Here is a 10,892-nt window from a genome sequence, read left to right on the forward strand (position 1 = left end):
TATTACATCCTTGTAAAACTTGTCGGGATTTATCTGGCAAAAGTGAAGAATGGGGTTACAAATGGATTTCTATTTTTTTTTTTTTTTCTGCCTATTAACTATTATGAGGATTGAAGGCGTGATTGACGATAAGAAATGATGGGATTGATTATTCAAGATTAGCCATTTTTTTCCAATGCTAGAGAGAGAAAATAAGAAATCCTGATTTTTCAATACTAGAGGTCAACCAAAGAAGAATAGTAATTTAAAAAGAAAAAAAGAAAAAAACAACGAAGCTTTGGTGGTGAGCTCGAGTACATTTTGACGAGTTTCGTTTGAACTCCGTCGAATATCAAACCATCATAATTGAGGACGTGTTCGAGCTCAATTTATTATTACTAATAAATAATAATATGTTTTTTTTCATTATACTTCTATTAAGATGATTTTATATAGAACAAAAGAAAAATAGAATTATCCCAAAAAAAAAAAAAAAAAGAAAAGAAAAATAGAACAAGACATGCAAGCTTAATTTTATTTTTTTAATATTATCAAATATTATATATATATATATATATATATGTATATAATAAAAATTAAAAATGACACATTAGCATAGTTGAATCCTTGATATTTGAATAAAATACAATCAATTGAGAAATGTGGTGTGACACTATATATTCGACTGCTGTAAGTTGTAACATTAGCATAGTCAAGAAACCGGTACCTGGTTGTTCGATGTGATGTCGCCCGTGCAATAAAACATAGTTCTTTATAATCGTATTCTTTCTGCATTTCATTTGCAAAAAGCAGTAACGAAACTATTCAGAGTTTCCCATTGACTTCCCTTTTGCTTCTGGACCACACAACTACCAAAAAAAATCACCAATATCACATATATGCATCATTATGCATAAGAAAAGGTAAACGAACACTCTAACATAGCATGACTACCGATGAAATGTTCTTGAAATTACATAGGAAATCTTATACAAAACACCCTTCGTAAACGTAGTATTATCATTTTATTCTTGAATAAATGCATTTACGTGATAATTTTTTTTACGTAATTTCATATTACTCATGCATGTCTGATCAAACAGAAGACTTACCAGGAAGGCCAACATAACACCGTAACATTCTCGTAGTTCGTGCAGATTGTCACCTTAAGTACGCAATGAAAAAATGAAGTAATTTGAAAATTACTCCTTTGCATTTAGCTTCTCGAATACGTGGAATTGCAACATTTCCCATATATTTTCAACAATGCCACTAGACAAAGCATGGTATGCTTGTCTGGCAGCCAAACGACGCGCTTCAAAAATTTCGACATTACCAAACAGCTCATTAACAGCTTCCGCAAGTTTTTCACCAGAAACCTGAAATAATATAATATAATATTTTAAAGATCCAACTTATAAGTTTAAACTTCAGATTCATGTCTCTATTTTTGCTCCCCATAATTTATACCTGGAGAACCGAAAGGGGATTCACGCGTTGCATTTCTGCCACCATGTGTGAGAAGTGGCCAACGTGATTACCTAAAAATTAGAACAACCAGATAAGCAAATTTATATAGTAATATTAGAGAAAACATGTTAAAAAAAGAAAGAATAAATGAACGACCTGTTAAAACAGCGCATCCAGCTGCAGCCGCTTCTGATATATTATGACCAGCTGATCCCACTGCGAACGAACCTCCTATTACAGCAATCGGGGTTAATCTGTAGAACTCTCTCAATTCACCTATGAAGCAGAATAAAACAAATATAAGTAGCTTTCCTTATACATTGCAAGTAAAAAGAGTACACTCATTTTCTAACTTCTTACACATTGAAAATAACCTTCGTTTGCTGACAATACCAGAGATGCCTTCTAGAAGTAATATAATTATCTTCCAAATTTATGATAAATTAACAGATTACCATTAAAAAAAAAGGTCGCATGAAGGATGGATATACACCTAATGAGTCGACCACATATATACTTGTTTCAGGGGTGAGATTATCGCCACGAGACCTCAATGCTACTGAAATTCCTTCCTCCTGTAATTTCTGTATTATTAAAGCAAAAGCACATGATAAGTTGCCTCTCAACAAAACGAAAGAAATACAGTACAGATTGACACTGACGCTGAAATCTATCATACAAAAAAGAGTACGGAAACCATAGTAAGTGTATAGTTTGATGATCTACTCCACAAAATAGTACAAATGTTCTCTACAGGAGAATTTTTTATTTTCTTAACCACGCCAACACATGAAGATAGAAATGTCTAGTTATAACATTTAAAGAAAATTAAAAAAAAAAAATAATAATAATAATTATAGAAAATAAATAAATAAAGTTGAGCAATAAAATTATACCTGAGCAATATCTTCTCCATGCTGAGGTTGACGTGGTACAATAATAGTTACTACATCGGCATGATTCCGTTTTAGCATGTCGTGAGCTCCTATAAATACTGCATAACAGTTTCATGAGAATTTAGTTGAAACTTGAAACGACAATTTTATAGCTGTCTAACAAAGTTCTGCTAATGGCACAAAATTCATGTCATGTCTCATAAGGAAATCCTAGGTTCACTTATGCTTAGGTTTACGCAGGGATCAAATTGCAAAAGACTCCCCGAACAAAATACTAACAGATGCTTTTGCTTTAAGAACTAGTGAACAAAGTAGAATGATTCCGTAATTACTTTAATTGAACAAGGTAGGCATCAATCAAACTAACCTTCCTCTTCCCCCTTATGAATGGAAGAAGCCATCCATACTTTTCTACCAGAAAGCTGAGCCTCGAATTCTTTCAGGCCTTTCTTCTTCCCTTCAGAAACGCAAAAATCCGCTACAGCTGAGAAGAAACCAATAAGTGCAACACTTTACTATGTTTGTTTTTTACTTCAACGTGTATGATTAAGTTATCAAAATCATATACAATAAGGAGTCAGCTCAAAGTACATGTTACATTATTTCACATTTCTTTGGATAGGGCTGATAATCCTCATACCATATTTGAGATCTCCAGAATAGTTTATGATAACAGGTGAAGCTTGCAATAGCTGGAAACGAATTCCTTGGATTGTGCTCTGTCGTAATTGAGAGAAACAAAAGCAATGAAAGATAGCGGTAAAGATTCAGAATTTTCCGACAGAAAATATGAGTACGTACCAATGGAAGAATCAACGAAAATTTTGATAGCATTAACGAGATCAATGGAAGAAATAGTGGATGAGACCAATTTTGGAACGATTTTGTAGACATTCTGCCGTTCAGCAACGTCATTGCAATCTGAACAGAGAACAAACAGGTGTAACCACAAGTAATGAGAAATTAACAAAAATATATATGATACGAAAGTTTCTAATAATGATAAAAGAAAGGTAATTACGGCCACCCCTAAGGTAAGGTCAATTACGAAAAAAACCCTCATGTTTGGGTAATTACAACCACCCCTCAACTATGAACTTCTTACACGTCCATCCTTATGGTGTCAAATTTAACATAATCATCTAGATTTCGTGGAATGTTCTCTAGTTTGTACTCGTTTTGTGCAAAAATGCAGTTTCTGATGCACCACAATCTGATATTTACAAGCCAAGAGACACATTTTATGATCATCTTGTTTCAAAATATGGAGCTCGAATGGGGTAAAACGGGTACAAACTGGAGAATATTCCAAATAATCTGGAAGATTCCAATAAATTTGACATCGCAAGGGTGGATGTGTAAAAAAATTCATAATTGAGAGGATGGTTGTAATTACCCAAACAAGAGGAGTTTTTTTTTCGTAATTTGACCTTACTTCAGGGGGTAGCCGTAATTTAGCCTCAAAGAAATGTCAATAACACTAGACCAGTGAAACAGGGAAGCTAGAGAAAGAATTGGTCAAAAGAATGTTTAATTCATTCATCACAACCAACATATTTCTACATAAAGTTGCATCAGTAGAGAGATATGCCCACAGTAAACTCATAAAAGCATTGGCTACAGACGAGCACCAAAAAACTATGTGCAATTAAAATGAGAATGTACAGCTTACACCATTTCTTGCAGCACACATAATGAGATTCGGCCACAGCTCACTTTCCATTAGCATGACTGCATTCGGCCTCCAATGTTGAAGGAAAGCATCCACAGTGGACGGTATATCGAGTGGAGCAAACTGGTTCATAACAATGTGTAATGTCAAGGAAAGTATCATTCCCATTAGTGTCAGGGAGGGATCGAGAAATCAAAAAAATTCAGCAATATTTCCGATAAAGAAAAAACTTCTCGAGTATTGAAGTATTAAGTGGGAACATTCACATATCAACAGATGAAAATTAAAACAAGCATCATTCCTCAGTTAGACGTATTTCAAAATGTTTGTAACCTGGAGCGATGAAGATGAAAATACAGATGGATGATATTTTTCTGGAACACAAATTTGTAGTTCGACCAATCGAATTCTATACTACAAGCGAGAAAGAAAATATAAGTACAAGTCTATGTTAGAATTTCAAAATACGGCCAAGTATTACAGCAATCGAGATTATTATACCATAAAAAGATCATGGTTTGGAGTCATCAATCATATTTAAATCATCACAAAGGAATATAAAGTACCGATGAAAAATCCGACAAAAAAGTTCTAACTAGCTATTGTAGAAATTACCAGGAATAATTTTGAAGGTACCTGATATATGACATTACTTGGAAGCCTGTTCTTTATCACTTCACTGGCAAAAATAATAAAAATTTGGGGAAAAACAAAAAAGGACATAGAATCAGAAAGAATACTGTAAAAATGCCAAATTAAGAAAATTAATTATTTATAAATAAAATCCCTAACAATGCTGACGTAGTTGTGGTCGTCATCAAAACGGTTACATCCGGCCTTCTCTCCAAACAGCACTTGATCACAGGAATCGCCGCCAATCCTTCACCTGTTCAAGCAAACCCAGCTGAAACTATATTAATCAGGAATGAGTAATTGCACAATTTTAACGGTTAGAATTCTCGATTACGGGATTAAATTTGAAGAAGAAAAAAAATAATAACCTAAGGAGACGGCGTGAAACCAGATGAGGTGGCCGGTGGGGCGGGGAGCAGAGGGGAATCCGAGGCGTTCCCGCCAGCGGAGTGGATGTTCGCGGCGGCGGAACCTGCGCCATTGTAGGTGCAGGCGGATTAACGGCGATATACCTTGGGTTAGGGCTCGGTAAATTTTGTACACTGTTTCACCTCTTTTACTCGCCATTGAAATTGACCTCTGCTTCTTTTCTTCTTTCAACAGTGCACAGTAGAAATTTGAAATAGTAGTATTAATATTCCACTTTGCACCCTTGAAATGGAGCATTTTGACAGTTTGACCCTTCAAAAATAATAGTTGCACTTTGCACCCTCAAAACACAATAAATTATTCACAACGCACCATGAATTGAATAACAAAGGAAATTTTATTTTTTATTAGTTTTTTTTCTTTTTTTCTTTACAGGATGCAAAATAAAGAATTAAATTGTTATTTTCTTCAACCTTGAACCTAATTTTGAGTGCATAAAATGCGAAAAATAAAAATCACACCGGATTATTAAAATATACTATATTTTATATAAAATAAAATGAAATGAACTTTTATGGCTAAATTATTTGAATGATGGATCTTTTATTGTAACTGTGGAAATATTAGTTAAAAATATTTGGAAGAAAATATGATTCTCAGATAACTTAATTACGAAATAGCTGAATAATTTTTTTTGTAAAATATTTTTTTGTGATAAAAAATATAATTTTTAAATATGTTCATAAGAAGTGTTTTTAATTTTTCACTTTATAGTTTCAAAATAATTGATAAATAAAACAAAATGGATTTGATACTTGTCATCCAAAATAAATACCACTAAAAATATTAAATTACATTTATTAGCTTTAAAAAATCATTTCGAATGCATAATGCAGGATTTACTGTATTTTGATAGTGCAAAGTGCTATTAATTTATTTCGAAAGTGCAAAATACCAAAATGATATATTTCGATGGTGCAAAGTGGAACCAAGCCTATTAATACAAAATACTAATGTTCGGGGCAAATGATTGGAAAACTGAGTCGGGCTCGGGCCATATTCGCGGCCCGACTCTACATAAATAACCACTAATGAAAAGTTAGTATTACGTACTTCATTATAAAAAAAAAACATTAGTAGAATTATGATCGACAAAAATCTTATTAATACAAGTTCGCCAATTAAAATTGATGTACGTTAATTAAATGTTACTATTATTCAATGGTTTATTTGACGCTATACCCGTGAAATACACTGAGTGATTATTAAGTGTTGAAGATCAACAAATAATCACACCCATATATATGTGTGATTAGTGGTAAATTATTTTATCCCATCAATAGTTAAAAATTACCCGGTGTATTTTACCGAATGTAGCATCTCAATGATCTTATTAATTCAATCATCATTCAAATTGCATATGCTGGATTAACTAGATTATATGAGATTTAATTAATTCTCTACTAGCTCATAAATTATTTAATTTCACGTTGAAAGTTATACAAATTCAAATATTAATAGAAATACAAAAAACAAAAAAGTTTCCGTAGGTGTCTAAACAATGTCGAATAGCGAAAATTCGACGTGTTTAAGTAGGAATACTTGTGAGTTCTTTCCAATTCATCATTCCGTTTCAAACAATGTTGCATTGTGGTATAAAATTAAGGGTTTGAGAAATAGTCAAATGAAATTTTGAGAGTAAACTTTTAGCTAATAGAAATATTAGTGTGTCATTTTCTTTTAATGTCAATAAGGAAGGACTATTGGCTAAATTTCGATTAAATTATTGGCTAAATAATATATTTGTCAATTCCAACTTAAGGAAATTATTATCTTATAAATTAGCAAATTCTTAATTAGCATGTTGTCCTTAGGTCGGAATCGACAAATATACTATTTAATCAAAATTATTAACTGGGTATTAATGTGTCGACATTCTACGATATACAACTTCTTAGTTTTCGAACCTTTTATATGTCGACCTAAATTTAATTTTGATGCATTATTATACACAAATTAACACATATGAAAAAATGGCTTTATTTCAATTTCCACACTTGAAATAATAGTATTTTGGAACTTTTGCACTGCTATAAAAAAATTAATAGTATTTTGCACCATTGAAATAAAATAAATCGGTTTAGACTGCACACCAAGTTAAACTTTTAAAAGTCGATGAGGCAACTTCATCTTTATGGTGGTATTTTTATCATGGTGTAAAATAAAAAAATAAAAATATTATTTTCCTCCACCCTTGAACCTAATTTAGAACGTAAAAGTGCAAAAAGAAAAAGAAAAAAAAAAAAAAAACCTTGACAATTAAATTTTTTTCCTGCAAAAAGAAAAGAAAAAAAAAAACTTGACAATTAAATTTTTTTTCCCACAAAAATAAATAATAATTACATATATTTTTTACCCGTATAACTTTTGGCATAATTTGTGAACCTGTTTGCTGGAAATTAATTTGTAAAATATAATTAACTTATGAAAATTCAATACATGATGTGCATTGTATATTGTGTTTTGAAGGTGTAAAATGTTCTTTAAGTTTTTCGAGAGTGCAAAGTGCCAAAAGACTATATTTCAAAGGTGCAAAGTGTAATTAAGCCATATATATATATATATATATATATATATATATATATATATATATATATATATATATATATTGAAATACTCTTTCCCAATTTCATCGAGTTCAAGGTGTTCTTCATCTAACGTTCTTCAACATATACATCAAATTACAACATTTAGTACGATATTACGACAATAAACTCTCGAATTAACTTTAGTGATATCAAATAAAACTCGGACGAAGTTTGAAGATCGAAGTTCATCAAGACACTTGCTTGTTCAAGAAACCGTCTTTCGTTAAATTTATAGCACCTAGTTTTGAAAACACAGCGTCGAACCAATCAAGAAAGCTCTCTTATGCTGTTATCATCAATCACGTTGCAGTACACACCACCCCTCGGAAATAAATAGCCGTCATAAGCCCCATTGCACGAAGACTCTCTGTACGGTTTCTCGTCAATTTTTCTGCCAAATCTAAAAAGGTAATTTACGCCCATCAACAGTTCCACAATCACCGCTTCCGTCTCTACTCTATCTGCAAAATAAAGCGTCTGTACAAGAAGAACATTCGACCCGTAAACGAATCTCTGCCGTTCAAAATTCCGTTCAGATTGCCACCTGATCATGTTATGAGCAAGCGGCGAAAGCCAATCCAATACCCTCGCAATTGCTAAACCCCACTCGGCCGCCAGGTCAGCGTCGTATCCAGTACAAGAAACTGAATTTCTCGAAAATACCCTCAGCTTTGCCCTCAGACAATTTCTGAGAGTTGAAGGCAGCATACCGTAGAGATCATCTCTTGCATCGAGGCTGATCAAATGAGGAGACGAAGATAACTTCTCGATCAAGATTATGACATTTGCGTAGTGCAGATGCAAAGCAGCATAGCCGAGAGTCGATTGAGGAGCGTTCGATATAATACGCTTCGAATTAAATAACGATGATACTTTAGGACAAGTCTTGTTATTATATACGTCTTTTATATAAGCAACAGGAGATTCACTTCCACCCGTCATGCACCCTGTAGCACCGAATCTTCCACTTTTCGAGAAATGCTGTTTCTTGCTCTTCGATTTGCTATTTTCACCGCCAAACCCTAAACTCGAAAACGACCTCCCTACAGAAATCCTAGACGCACTGTTCTCTTGCATGGAATCATTACGAACTAGGCAATCACCGGGGATGGGGGCAAAATTGTCATTTCCCTCAACCCCATAAACACACTTGATTCTTTCGATAATTGTGAATAAAGATCTGAGAAGAAGTCGAACGATGTAGTCGTACGTTCTTACCCAAGGTGACATTTCTCGAAGATTCCTGACTTCTTGCCGTTGCCATAGAACCTTCTGCTGAAATTCTAGAAGCCTCACTTTTGCTGAGCTGGCGCCAGCTCGCATTCGCCTCAGGCTCTGCTCGAGCTCCGCCAAAACCTCAATCTCCGGGTACATTTGTTCGGTCGCAGCCACAAACTTCTCCATTTTCTTGATTTTCTTCTCCATCTTCTTCAGTCTATATTGCCACAAACACCATTTCGGATCAATCTCCAACGGGTTATCGAAAACCGTTTCAAGATTGTGGTAAATCGGATCTGCACACTTCTTTCCAAGTAAGGACACTGATTTCGCGACACTCGACAAATTCTCGATTATTTCAGAAAACGCTAGATCCATAAGATAGCCTTCATCTTGCGAAACAAGCTTCTCGATCCCGACCGAGTTCGCAATCTCTTCCCGCAAACGAAGGATTTGTCTGTCGGTGAGGAACTGCCACATGTTGACCAACTTCGACATCAATCTCGAGATTTCCAACGCTAAAATACCGAGCGACTGTCTTTCGGGTTCGCGCGATATGCTCTTACGCGAACTCTTCCATATACTAGCGAACCAAGTCTCTGTCAAATTCTCCCCCACCATCAATACAAATGTTTGAAAAACCAAAAAAAAAACGAAAACCCCACCTACCTAAATACGAACCCTAATCCGCTCCGAAATTATTCCTGAATCAAAATTCAACAAATTTAATTGATTAAACAGTGTTTAAAATTGCAGAAACTAGATCAGCAAGACAGTTAACACCACTAAATTGCAATTAAAAAAAATAATCGGGAAGCAAAATTTATCAACTAAAAAGCTAATGATTTGATCGAAAAGGGTATCTTCAACTTCAATTATAATTTTAAATTACCAAAGCATCTAACCAAATAATTATTAGGGCTTAAATTTCAAAATCAAACTCACCGTTTTCAAAGCAAGAGCGGGTATGATTTAGGATCCGAATCGACATTCCCCGAAGAATTAGGGCATTAATAGTAATCTCTGAGAAGAGAGAAGGTTGCTGCAAAGTGGAGCTGAGAATAAACAGAATCCCAGGATTTTCTGTGCCAGCGGAGAGAGCGGGTGGGTGCGTACGTTAGCCGGCGCCAGATGGGAGGGACTATATTGAGCCGCATCATCGCGACAAAACTATAGTGCGCCCAAGAAACTCGGCGTGAACGAGGTAGAGTGTGCTTTTGTGCTCTCGGATATTATGACGCACGTGTCAACCGGAATATACCACTTTTGAAAAACTAATTAAGATTTAATTCTATTTTTTTTTTTAATTATTTCTTTTGAAAGTTAAAAATTAACTCCATTTCCCTTGTGAAAAAAATTGGAAATTTTGATAATTGGAAATAGAAAACTTGTTTCAAAATAAGTTATTTTCAGATCAAAACTGACATAATTCATAATTTTCATTTTTCAGTCACTTATATATAATATAAAATAAATATCAATATTTATATTTAAACTATAACTAAAAAATATGGAAATGTTTAAAATTTCAAAAATTAACTAAAAATTATAAACATTTAAATTGAAATAGACGAGAAGTCAAATTATAACCCATTATTTTATTTTTTTTATAATAAAAGAACTATAGTCATATAGTTGCACTGGATAAATCTACACTCACGTATAATTAACTTGCAAACCATGCGAGCGACATAACATTTGGCAGAATTAGTGTCTTGTTTGGTTTTTGTTTTGGAATAAGGATGGAATTTAATTGGGGGTATATGCTTGTTCCTACATTTGGCTAGTGTTTTTTTATTCAATTAAATAAAGCGATATAAATCTAGGAGTTAGTTGTTTTCTTGTCTTGGCTCAATTCAATGAGCTTTGTAATTGGAGGGAAGAAGATCTAAAATTTTTAACTTGTCCTAACCTAAGCAAAGATATTGTGACAAGAAATCAAGATAGTAACAATGTTGGTAAAAACTCGGCCTCGTAAGTTGGCATTGTTGTTATTTCTTGTTCAGG

General features: G+C 33.6%; 2 protein-coding genes across 5 annotated transcripts; both read right to left on the minus strand.

The window, feature by feature from the left end:
- Positions 1-500: 500 nt before the first annotated feature.
- Positions 501-5,270, minus strand: KDTA (KDO transferase A). 4 transcript variants are annotated; one of them, XM_088823776.1, is made up of 13 exons: positions 5,019-5,270; positions 4,819-4,903; positions 4,654-4,696; positions 4,018-4,140; positions 3,147-3,266; positions 2,986-3,064; positions 2,713-2,829; positions 2,346-2,443; positions 1,943-2,033; positions 1,606-1,725; positions 1,450-1,520; positions 1,092-1,358; positions 501-848 (listed from the first exon to the last, which is right to left on the minus strand). In XM_088823776.1, the coding sequence occupies exons 1-12, from the start codon at positions 5,215-5,217 to the stop codon at positions 1,182-1,184; spliced, it is 1,323 nt and encodes a 440-aa protein (XP_088679902.1). In that variant the 5' UTR covers positions 5,218-5,270; the 3' UTR covers positions 501-848; positions 1,092-1,181. The 4 variants fall into 4 exon arrangements, with proteins under 4 accessions (XP_088679902.1, XP_088679901.1, XP_088679903.1 ...); XM_088823775.1 differs by having other exon boundaries at positions 4,810-4,903; positions 5,019-5,269; XM_088823777.1 differs by having other exon boundaries at positions 4,810-4,921; positions 5,019-5,218.
- Positions 5,271-7,706: 2,436 nt separating this feature from the next.
- On the minus strand, positions 7,707-10,121 carry LOC105952830 (protein PSK SIMULATOR 1). Its single transcript, XM_012976406.2, has 2 exons — positions 9,831-10,121; positions 7,707-9,589 (listed from the first exon to the last, which is right to left on the minus strand). Exon 2 carries the CDS (start codon positions 9,504-9,506, stop codon positions 7,935-7,937), a length of 1,572 nt encoding a protein of 523 aa, XP_012831860.2. The 5' UTR covers positions 9,507-9,589; positions 9,831-10,121; the 3' UTR covers positions 7,707-7,934.
- Between the last annotated feature and the right edge of the window lie 771 nt (positions 10,122-10,892).

This window comes from Erythranthe guttata, chromosome 10, assembly GCF_056151865.1.
Source record: "Erythranthe guttata isolate IM_541 chromosome 10, IM_541, whole genome shotgun sequence".
Lineage (NCBI taxonomy): Eukaryota > Viridiplantae > Streptophyta > Magnoliopsida > Lamiales > Phrymaceae > Erythranthe > Erythranthe guttata.

Bases quoted from the DNA above. Each gene is read 5' to 3' on its own strand.
- KDTA (XM_088823775.1), bottom strand. From the start codon at position 5,217: ATGGCGAGTAAAAGAGGTGAAACAGTGTACAAAATTTACCGAGCCCTA. The intron at 2,444-2,712 runs GTTAGTTTGATT...ACTGTTATGCAG, and splicing joins TCATAAGGGGGAAGAGGAAG to TATTTATAGGAGCTCACGAC. The intron at 1,521-1,605 runs GTCGTTCATTTA...TCTAATTTTTAG, and splicing joins TGGATGCGCTGTTTTAACAG to GTAATCACGTTGGCCACTTC.
- LOC105952830 (XM_012976406.2), bottom strand. From the start codon at position 9,506: ATGGTGGGGGAGAATTTGACAGAGACTTGGTTCGCTAGTATATGGAAG.